The sequence below is a fragment of the Anomalospiza imberbis genome, chromosome 17 (assembly GCF_031753505.1).
Source record: "Anomalospiza imberbis isolate Cuckoo-Finch-1a 21T00152 chromosome 17, ASM3175350v1, whole genome shotgun sequence".
NCBI classification, from domain to species: Eukaryota; Metazoa; Chordata; class Aves; order Passeriformes; family Viduidae; genus Anomalospiza; species Anomalospiza imberbis.
Window position 1 is genome coordinate 12,682,732 of NC_089697.1, and position 11,052 is coordinate 12,693,783.

At 48.5% G+C, this 11,052-nt stretch overlaps 1 protein-coding gene across 1 annotated transcript; it reads right to left on the reverse strand.

Annotated features, from left to right (window-relative positions):
- Nucleotides 1-437: 437 nt before the first annotated feature.
- On the reverse strand, nt 438-3,664 carry PFDN4 (prefoldin subunit 4). Its single transcript, XM_068208036.1, has 4 exons — nt 3,516-3,664; nt 1,715-1,822; nt 1,119-1,262; nt 438-857 (listed from the first exon to the last, which is right to left on the reverse strand). The coding sequence occupies exons 1-4, from the start codon at nt 3,537-3,539 to the stop codon at nt 726-728; spliced, it is 408 nt and encodes a 135-aa protein (XP_068064137.1). The 5' UTR covers nt 3,540-3,664; the 3' UTR covers nt 438-725.
- Nucleotides 3,665-11,052: the final 7,388 nt, after the last annotated feature.

Here is an 11,052-nt window from a genome sequence, read left to right on the forward strand (position 1 = left end):
GGAGGCACAGATTAGGCATTGATGCTGACACTATGAACAACGGTGACATCAATTTGCTACATAAATCTGGATTTAGGAGCTGTTCAGGACAATTAGAAATTAAGACTCGCCACTGTGACTTGCAGCAGTTTTTGGGATTCCCAAACACAAAGTAATAATTGAGTGAATATGGGGGCTCCAAAAGCTTTTCCTCACTACCAAAGTGAGCTTTAAAGAGCCCTTGTTTGTCCTCTGGCAAATTCCTGACACCTGAGCTGAGGGTGAAACACAGAGGAGGAATTTAGGAGCTCCAGGAGGGCTCTTAAAAACACCTGAACAGCATCACTCCCTCATCATGTCCTCTGTGTCACACAGCTTTTATCCAACAGCCACTCCAAAATTCCCTCCTTCCATTTGTTTTAAACCTTGTCATGAGTGGAAAACAAAACCCAGGAAGCTCCAATACATGCCTGGCTTTATTGCCTTAATAAACAATGCAAAGATTCCAATCTTGATGCTTTACCAGCAATGTGAAGTCAGTGCTTTCCTGAATAAATAAATAACTGCAATAACCAAAATAACAAACTTCTTATTAAATGTACAGAAGTTTACAGGGAAGTAAAAAAAAAAAAAAACAACAAACAAAAAGAGAGGGATGGATTTTCTGTTCTCAAATATAATTGCAGCAATGTTATCAGAACATTTAATAACCTAAGGAAAAGTTGGGTGTTGTGTTTAGAAAAGCTTTAACTGTCCTCAGCCTCCAGATTTATGTTATTCCCAAACTTTGCATAGAGCTGAACTTTGAGGTCAGACAACACGGTCTGGATCGACTCCACTCGGGATTCCAGCGCTTCAATTTCCTCTTGTAAACTCCTCTGAAAAAGAAAAAATAAATTAAAATCAATCCTGTACAACAAACTGAGCCAGGCTTGTCAGCAACACAGAACCAACAAAGAGGTGCCTCCTTTCCAACTTATTCCCAGGTCTGGCTGCAGGATTTACTGCTGGAGTGCCTTTGGAGTGACTCAAATCCCAAACCCAACATCAATTTCAGACTGTGAAAGCTCCAGAGGATGCACAGATCCCACCCCAGTGCCCAGCACACAGACAGCCCAGCCCAGCAGCTCCAGACAAACCTTGGCCTCCTCCAGCATCTCCTGAGTCTCCTCCAGGGAGTGGCTGATGAACACATCCCCAATCTGGTAGGGAATCAGGTGGGAATCTGCATCATCCAGCAGCATGATGTCATCACAGGCATCCTCCAGGTTCTGCAGCTGCTTCTGTTTGCCAGGACACAGAAAGAGGCTCCCTGTGTAAAGCCTTTCAACGGACACGTGGCTACAGCTGGATTAGGAACCCAGAGAGGCTGGATTTTGGGAACAAACCCCACCCACCACCAGGACATCCAAGAGACCCGTTTCAGAGCTGGAATTCAGCAATTCCATCCAGTAAAAATGCCTAGTCAGCACTCATTATCTGTCATTAACAGAATAATTAACTGTCCAGGCAAGGGCAATGCAGCAGGTTTAAATGTCACTAATATCTGATATCAGTGACATTTATTAATTAATCTGATATTTTACTATTTTCTATTTCCAAAGTATAAGAAACCTCATATCAGAGCCCAAGCATTATTTAAACTCACAGTAACTCACTGCTGCTAATCTTCTATGTTCCAGCTAAAAATTAATTCAGGCCAATGAAAAGGTCATGAGATCTGAAGCAAAAATACCTTTTTCACTTCTATCTCTTCTTTCAGCTCTGTGATCCTGCTGGTGTTTCTTGCAAACTTGTTAATTTTCTGTTGATCTTCGAAGGTGACATTGACATCTTCTGCAGCCTGCGAGGAGGAGAGGTCAAAATGATGATTTCAGTTCTTACATTAAACTTGAGTTTCACTGCAAGGATCCTCCTACAAAGTGATGGAAAAATAACCTGGCAAACACCACATTCTGCTTATGCACCTGATTGCTCAAAGTGCCTCTTCAAGGACACCAGAAATACCCACCTTTAGCTGGGTAATATCCAATTAAAACACTGGCCAGCCACAGCATCCTAAAGGCAAAACAGTTTCCTTGACACTGATGGCTGAACTGGACACCCTGCTCTGAGTTTTCTCTGCAGAGACACCATGACCAGGAGCAGTTAGGGACATACAAAGCAGAATGGCTTCGAACTGACAGAGAGCAGGGTTATTTGGGATATTGGGATGGAATTCCTCCATGGGAGGGAGGTCAGGCCCTGGCACAGGTGCCCAGAGCAGCTGTGGCTGTTCTGGATCCCTGGCAGTGCCCAAGGCCAGGCTGGACAGGGCTGGGAGCCCCTGGGACACTGCGAGGTGTCCCTGCCATGGCAGGGGGTGGAATGACGGAATCAGATGAATTTTAAGCTCCTTTCCAAGCCATGATGATGACGACTCCATAATTAACCACCCTCTCAGAGAACAAATTTCTCCTCACATCCACCGTGCCCCTGCCCTTGTTGTTTACAAGGAGCCGCACCAGCGGAGGCTCCGCAACGCCACCGACGCCGCGGGACGAGCGCTGTGCCAGAGCCAGAGCCCGAGCCCGGTCCCAGCCCGGTCCCGGTCCCAGCCCGGTCCCGGCCCCAGCTCGGTCCCGGCCCCAGCCCGGTCCCGGCCCCAGCCCGGTCCCAGCCCCAGCCCGGTCCCAGCCCGGTCCCGGCCCCAGCCCGGTCCCAGCCCGGTCCCGGCCCCAGCCCGGTCCCGGCCCCAGCCCGGTCCCAGCCCCAGCCCCAGCTCGGTCCCAGCCCAGTCCCGGCCCCAGCCCGGTCCCAGCCCCAGCTCGGTCCCGGCCCCAGCCCGGTCCCGGCCCCAGCCCGGTCCCAGCCCCAGCCCGGTCCCGGCCCCAGCCCGGTCCCGGCCCCAGCCCGGTCCCAGCCCGGTCCCGGCCCCAGCCCGGTCCCGGCCCCAGCCCGGTCCCAGCCCCAGCCCCAGCTCGGTCCCAGCCCAGTCCCGGCCCCAGCCCGGTCCCAGCCCCAGCTCGGTCCCGGCCCCAGCCCGGTCCCGGCCCCAGCCCGGTCCCAGCCCCAGCCCGGTCCCGGCCCCAGCCCGGTCCCGGCCCCAGCCCGGTCCCAGTCCCAGCTCGGTCCCAGTCCCAGCCCGGTCCCAGCCCCAGCCCGGTCCCAGTCCCAGCTCGGTCCCAGCCCCAGCTCGGTCCCAGCCCCAGCCCGGTCCCAGCCCGGTCCCAGCCCCAGCTCGGTCCCAGCCCGGTCCCAGCCGCAGCTCGGTCCCAGCCCCAGCCCGGTCCCGGCCCCAGCCCGGTCCCGGTCCCAGCCCGGTCCCGGCCCCAGCCCGGTCCCGGTCCCAGCCCGGTCCCAGCGCCCTCAGCTCCCGAGCGGCGGCCGCGCCGTTCTGGGCACGGCTTGACCCAGCCGCGTCCGGGCGGCGGGACACAGCGGCCCGGGGGGCGGCGGAGGAGCCGAAACGTCCTCGGGAGGGATGGAACTCCTGCGGGAAGGGACCAAATCCTGCTCAAAAGGACCGAATCCGCCCGGGCCCGCTCCGCACTCACCGCCTTCTTCATGGTGGCGGCCATGTTGGCGCTGGAGCGGCCATGAAGGGCTGGACCATCCGCCCTCCGCGCACAGGAGGAGCAGCGGGCATGGGAAAAAGAAGAAAGAGGAGGGAAAATTCCAGAAAACGGCCGCGACCCTGTGAAAAACTGGGATTATCTCTATCGGCGCCGCTCGCAGCGCGGCGGGATGTCCCGAGCGGCCTCGGGGCACCGAGTGACTGTGACGGCACCCCCGCGGCGCTTGGTACGGCCCGGTGGGAGGGGCGGCAGGCGGCTTCGGGGCGCTGGTCCGCCAGGGGGCGCCATGAGACGGGAATGGGTGGGAGCCGTGGGGCATTGGGACATTGGGATATTGGGATAATGGGATAATGGGAAATTGGGAAATTGGGAAATTGGGATATTGGAATAATGGGAAATTGGGATATTGGGATATTGGGAAATTGGGATATTGGGATATTGGGATATTGAGATAATGGGAAATTGGGATATTGGGATACTGGGATAGAATCCATGGGATATTGGGATAATGGGAAATTGGGATATTGGGACATTGGGATACTGGGATATTGGGATATTGGGATAGAATCCATGGGATATTGGGATAATGGGAAATTGGGATAATGGGATAATGGGAAATTGGGATATTGGGATAATGGGAAATTGGGAAATTGGGATATTGGGATACTGGGATATTGGGATATTGGGATAGAATCCATGGGATATTGGGATACTGGGAAATTGGGACATTGGAACATTGGGATATTGGGATACTGGGATATTGGGATATTGGGATAGAATCCATGGGATATTGGGATACTTGGAAATTGGGACATTGGAACATTGGGATATTGGGATACTGGGATATTGGGATATTGGGATAGAATCCATGGGATATTGGGATACTGGGAAATTGGGACATTGGAACATTGGGATATTGGGATAATGGGATCCATGGGATATTGGGATATTGGGATAGAATCCATGGGAAATTGGGATAATAGGAAATTGGGATAATGGGAAATTGGGATAGAATCCATGGGAAATTGGGATATTGGGATATTGGGAAATTGGGAAATTGGGATAATGGGAAATTGGGATATTGGGATAGAATCCATGGGATATTGGGATAATGGGAAATTGGGAAATTGGGACATTGGGACATTGGGATATTGGGATAGAATCCATGGGATATTGGGATAATGGGAAATTGGGATAATGGGATAATGGGAAATTGGGATAATGGGATACTGGGATATTGGGATATTGGGATATTGGGATAGAATCCATGGGAAATTGGGATAATGGGAAATTGGGATAATGGGATAATGGGATACTGGGATAGAATCCATGGGATATTGGGATAATGGGAAATTGGGATATTGGGATATTGGGATAATGGGAAATTGGGATAGAATCCATGGGATATTGGGATAATGGGAAATTGGGACATTGGGATGTTGGGATATTGGGAAATTGGGATGGGATGGGATCCATGGGACAATGGGAAATTGGGATAATGTGATACTGGGATATTGGGATCCATGGGATATTGGGCTATTGGGATGGGATCCATGGGATGGGATAATGGGATATTGGGATAATGGGATGGGATGGGATAGGATGGGGTGGGATGGGATCAGATTCAGATGGGATGGGTTAACAGGATGGGATGATGGGATGGGATAGTGGGATGTGGATGGGATCCATGGGATGGGGTAATAGGATGGGATGGGATGGAGTAGGATGGGGTATTTAATTCTATAATATTGCCTGAAATAATTTTTGTTTTTTTTTTTCCAGTTCCGAATGGCTGCTCATTTCAAAACTCCTGTTCCAAACCAGTGGGAAAGACAGAATAATAAAAGATATTTTGGGTGGCCCTCAGGCTCATGTTACATTTTATTTTGGTGCATCACCATCATCACCACCATGCCTCGCTTCCCACTGAGGAAAGAAGTTAATCACCAAATTTCTCCTCAGAGAACCACATTATTATTAGTTTCTATAAAAACATAATCCCAGCTCTAGACCTCTCTTTTCCTCAGAAAACAAACTCTCATTCCCCTGGCCATCCTCCTGCTAGGAAAGGACACAGCCTGAGCCGTGGTTATTTCCCTGGCTGCATTAACTGCACAACACACCGAGCCAGTGCAACTTCCCTCAAGAGAAAAGGAGTGGATTTCACAAGAATTCGATGACTCCAAGGCTTTGAAAAGAAATCTTTTTTCTCCCACATGCTCGGGCAAGCTCTGTGGTGTGAGCCTTGCCAAGAGTAACTCACTGCAGACCTTTCTTATGTAAATAAAAGTGAAAACAGCTCACGAGTGCAACCAGCCAGCGTGAAGTGAGAGAAACCCGCTGAACCCGGTGCCCTCGTTCCTCTCCAGTTGCATAAAGGACTTGCTCCTTCTTGCTCTGCTCCCTGGTGCTGTTGTTTGGCTTCCCCTTGCTGGGATCCCTTCCACGCCCTGCCCTCATCTCACGGCTCCTCTGGGGCTCTTTGCACATTTTCCCCTTCCTTGCTCGAGCCTTCTGCAGTCCAGCTCAGTGGGGAAGAGCATTGCCATGCTTTTGCTGCCTCAGGGAGACCTTTGGAGTTCCCCAACCCTTCTCCCCTCTCCCTGAAGCTCCACAGACCTTTCTCAGGCCTTGGTGATCTTGAAACCCCCAGACACCAATGCGGTTTGTGAATTCAGGGCGCACTGGAAATGGGGAGGAAGGGGTTGTTTCTCCAGGTTTAGCCTGGATGAAGGGGATCACTTTGAGCAAAAGCCACATGAATTTGTCCCATTTCAGTTGTGCCAGTGTGGTAAAGTCTTGGGGTCTGATGATTGAGATGACCCCAAGAATTAAAAGTCCTGGTTTCCCAGCCAGAGCAGCCAAAGAAGGAGTCTGGATGTGCAGGATCAGCTTCTCCAGGTTGTTTATTTTCCCTTATCCAGAACATTCTCTCCCTGCCCTGCTGAGCTCTGTCCAGCAGATCGGCCATGGCATTCTGTCTGCCCTCAGGGCGGTGTTCACATTTTATACCAAAAACTCCGTGTGCCATGTTTACAATAACGTGCCAATGTCTGTCATTTATGTTGGGCAGTGTGTCTGTACCTTAAACCAACAGAAAAGTGTCACCATCACAGCGAGACACGGAGGGCAAGGAGAAGGAGAAGAAGGTCAGGACACGCCCAAATCCCTCCAGCTTGTCCCCTGAACCCCATTCTAAAAACCCCAAAATTCTACTTTTCCACCCTGTGTTAACTCAACTACCACACCACTCAAACCCCTGTGGCTTGTAATTCCTCACACAGAGTTGGCAGCTTTTTCCATGGGCTGAAATGGAAGCCACAGGTGTTTTTGACTTGGTGCCAAGGTCTCTGAGCCCCCTGCCAGGTCTGGAGCCAGCCAGGGCAGCCAGAGGGATGTCCTGGGTTCCCACAGTGAAGGAGGAGGCAGTGCTTTGACATTCCCAATATTTGGGACTCACTGTTGAGTGCAGGTCCTTGTGTCTGCCCTCCTTGTACCAGCATTGCAGGGGGAATGGAGGTTGAAGTAAAAAAAGAAATCCTTTTCTAAGGGTGTTCATATTTTCTAAAAAAGATCCTAATGAAACAGCTCCTAATTATTTATGTGGCAAATCCCCCAGTGAGGATTTTTTCATTATTTTGTAATCTGAGGGAAGGAAGGCAGACTTTCTCACCTTTCTATCCTCATTCTTTCAAAATGCCTTGTGTTAGTCAAAAAGCAACCTCACCATTTCACCATTCCAGCCTCCTCTACATTCACACCTATCCAGCATTAATTATTACATTTCATTAGGTTCTTTCTGCGAGGCACCCCAATAAAGTTTATCCCTGCTGAGGGAAGGTTCTCCCTGCCCTGCCCAGGGTGCTTGGCCGAGGTTCTGCAGTGTCAGCTGGCCCCGAGGAGCTCCTGCTGCTGTTTGTGCCTCGGATGGCAGCTGGAGATTCCCCTCTGCTGGGAAAGCCCTGGGGCTGAGCACATCCAAAGGCCTTTACTCCACCTTGGAGAACAGCAGAGCAAACAGAGAGTTTTATAATCCCGTCATTCTGGTGCCTTCTGCTTTCCAAATAAAAGGGAATTTTTATTTTATTTATTTCAAATAAAAGGGGAAAATCTGCCTCTGCCACCCTGCCCTTCCTCAGCAGCACTTGGCTTCTCAGTTTCAACAGGGAATATTCCAGACTCCAAAATATTAAACCCTCCCTGTACTTCCCTTACTCCACAATTCACCTTGTTCAATAAATATTTCTAGAGGTGGAACAGCTCTTCTAGAGGTTTTCCAGGAACTTTTTGTGGCCTGTGCTGGAAATCTCTCCATGGGGCCTGAGGCTGCAGCATCGTTCTTGCCTTTTTTTAACTTTTCTGCTTCATCTTCAATGAAAGCAGCTCCCAAAGTGCCTGAAATGAGGCCTGCAGTCACACCCATGCAGGTAGAAATAATTTCCTTTCTAACAGCAGCACTGGCAGGGCCAGTTTCAAAAATCAGTTTGTATTCCTTGAAAATACACCAAGGAGGAGCAGTGTTCCCTGCACAACCATCACCCTGCTGGATCCTCTCACCTCAAAGCACAACAGATTTTTTTGCTACTGAATGTGAAGGTTCTGAACGCTCAGAGGTCTCTCAGGGATATGTCCTGTCTGTGGTGTTACTCAGCATTTTTAATGTGTACAAATCTGCTTTTTTCCTGATTTATCTCTTTTTTTTGTTGTTGTTGTTGTTGTTCCTTGGATGGGGAAGGTGTTGGCAGATCCACCAAGGGTCTGGAGAAGTCTTTTCCTCGGGGACACATCAGAGGAGCTCAGGTGCTGCTTCCCCAGCCAGAGGCACAAACACAAAAACATTTTCCCAAGGGCAGCACATTCAGCACTCAGAGACCTGGAACCAGAGCTGTGCCAGGAGAGGGCTGAGCTGGAATCCAGGCAGGATTTCAGGTGTTTTATCTGATGAACCAGCTCTAATTCCTGCAGAAGCAGGAACTGGAGGAACTGGGATGTGGCCCAGAGGGGACTGAGTTCAGCCAAGCAGGGCCCCAGTGCCTCGTGCCTGACTCATGGCAAAGGCTGGCAGAGCTTGGGTATTTTCTGGTGGCTCTGAGGGACACAAGTAGTTTAAATAAACAACGGAAACTTCTAAATTAAAAAGCAAATCAAATCAGCTTACTAAACCCAAAAACATTCAACTAACCCTATGTTACTAAACCAAACTAAGCCCTAAACATTACTAAAAAAAAAAACTATAACCAAAACTCCACCTCTACACTAATTCATAAATAATTAATAAAGCTAATTCATAAATAATAACCAATACTCTGTAAACTCAATAACCAATACTCTATAAAGATAATTTTAAAAGTAAAAACAAAGATAATTAACAACATATGGGAGTCAAATGCACTCAGCTCACAGCAATCCAGTGCTTAAAAATCCAAACTCATCCCTTTGGGGTTTGTCAGAATGGATTTATGGGGTATTTTGCACTTCTATTAGAGCTTTCAGCAGAAAACACTCCAGAGCCACAGAGTTGTTCCACTCTCCCTCTGCCCTGGCATGAAACAGCACTACTCCTTAATAGTAAAAAACATTAAAAATCTCCGGTTTGTTTGCTATTTTTTTGAAATGTAGAGACAAGGTATTAATACTCAATAGTAACTGTGGGCAAGGTGATGAGAGCAGTAACCAGACCCCTTCTCTCTGAACACCTGCAAGGACAGAGCTGGCCTGGGCCATTCAGGAGGAATTCACTCAAGCTGGCACAGTCAGCAGCTGGGGCTCAGGTTTTGTCACCAGCTTCACCTCCTAAACCATGTTCCTCACTTCTTGGCAGGAAATCCAGGTGCTGACCTCAGGAGAGCATCAGCTTGGAATTCCAGGGGAATTTAGTGACCAGGTCTGAACATCTGTGAAACTCCAGAAAGGCAACACAGTATAATGCAAAAAAAAAAAAAAAAAAAAAAAAAAGGAAAAAAAAAAAGAAATTCTATATTCACACAGTGGAGACTTTGCAACATGTCAGCACAGGAACAATAAATGTTTATTTTTGTGAGAAAAATGTAAGCAAATGCCCAAACCCACCATTATTGCTTTGAGAAACTGAACAGCAGCACCTTGTTGGAACAGAACCCTCAAACCCTGAGCAAGTGACAGGAATTTGCTTTCCAGACCCTGCTCTGGGGTCAGTTTTACCTCAGCACAAACACATCCATCAGAGGGAAAGTGAAGGGATCTGTGCAAGCCCTGCAGCTTCATCCTCAAATCCAGTAAATGGCATCAGCTCCTGAGTGATTCAGGGCTGGAAGAACGAGCCAGAGTAAATTCCTCCAAGGAGTCAGGCACCTGCTCTTTTCACAGACAATTAGACACTCAGCAATTAAAACCTTCTGTTTCTAAACTTTATTTCAGATAGAGAATTTTATTTCAAATTTCAAGTGCTGATGCTCAACATCCGCTGCATTTGAGAGCTTGCCTTGCTTTTGGCAAACAGGTTTTGGTCACTTGCTCACGTTGTCCAGTCATGAATTCCACTACAACTGGAAATACTCAGAATTTTTCAGTGCTGTCACAAAAGTGCTGCTTTGGGTGTCAACTACGTGTGGGCAAGGCATGGAAATGTCTTGGCAGAAGGTTAAATGTGTAATTGCACATCAAGAAGAATGCACAATATTGTTCTTCAGCAGAGTTTTTCTGTGAGAAGTGTTAAATGAGGATTAATTACCCCATGGGTAAAAACATTCACCTAGAATTTACATATTCATAGAATTACAGAGTGGTTTGAGTTGAAAGGGACTCCAAAAATCATCATATTTCACCCCCCACCATGGGCAGGACACCTTCCACTATCCCAGGTTGTTCCAAACCCTTCCAGCGTGGCCTGGGACACTTCCAGGGATTCCTAAATGCTGCTGCTTTTCAAAATAAATAAATGTGCCTTCCACAGCTCTGAGTGGAAGGTGACAAAAGCTTCCAGATTTCTGTTCAAAGAGAAATATTCAGCTTGGGACAGTAGCTATTGCACAAACCCTTCACCTCCCCTGCTCAGGCAGGTCAGTATTGCTAAAAGAGGCAAGAAACTGTAACATCCCGGGGAGTGATTCTAATTTCCAGAAAAAAAATGCAAAACCTGCCAAGTCCTGAGTAATTCCAAGCTGTCAGAGCATCTTGTCCTGGACCTCAGTTTCCTGGTCTGCTGTCACCATTTTCTCCCTGATTATCCCCTGCAAGCTCCTCTCTAGAGGATGCAGTGCATGAAGCATTGCTTGCTCATCTAAAGCAGATAATAAATGTTTCTTCACAAAATAAGATGGTCCAATTTTTATTTTTTAAGCAATCTTTGCTTGATTTAAGTCAAGAAGCCTCTTCATTTTCTTGAACCACTGATTTAGAGGCTCCTTCAGTAGTGGAGTGTGGCAATGTTTATGGCTGAGGTTGGTATCTCCACACAGGTCATGGCCAGCTGGAGGATTCCTGGGCTGGTGGAATTTGAGTTTTCATCCACTGCTACTGTCATCCTGGAGAGAAGTAA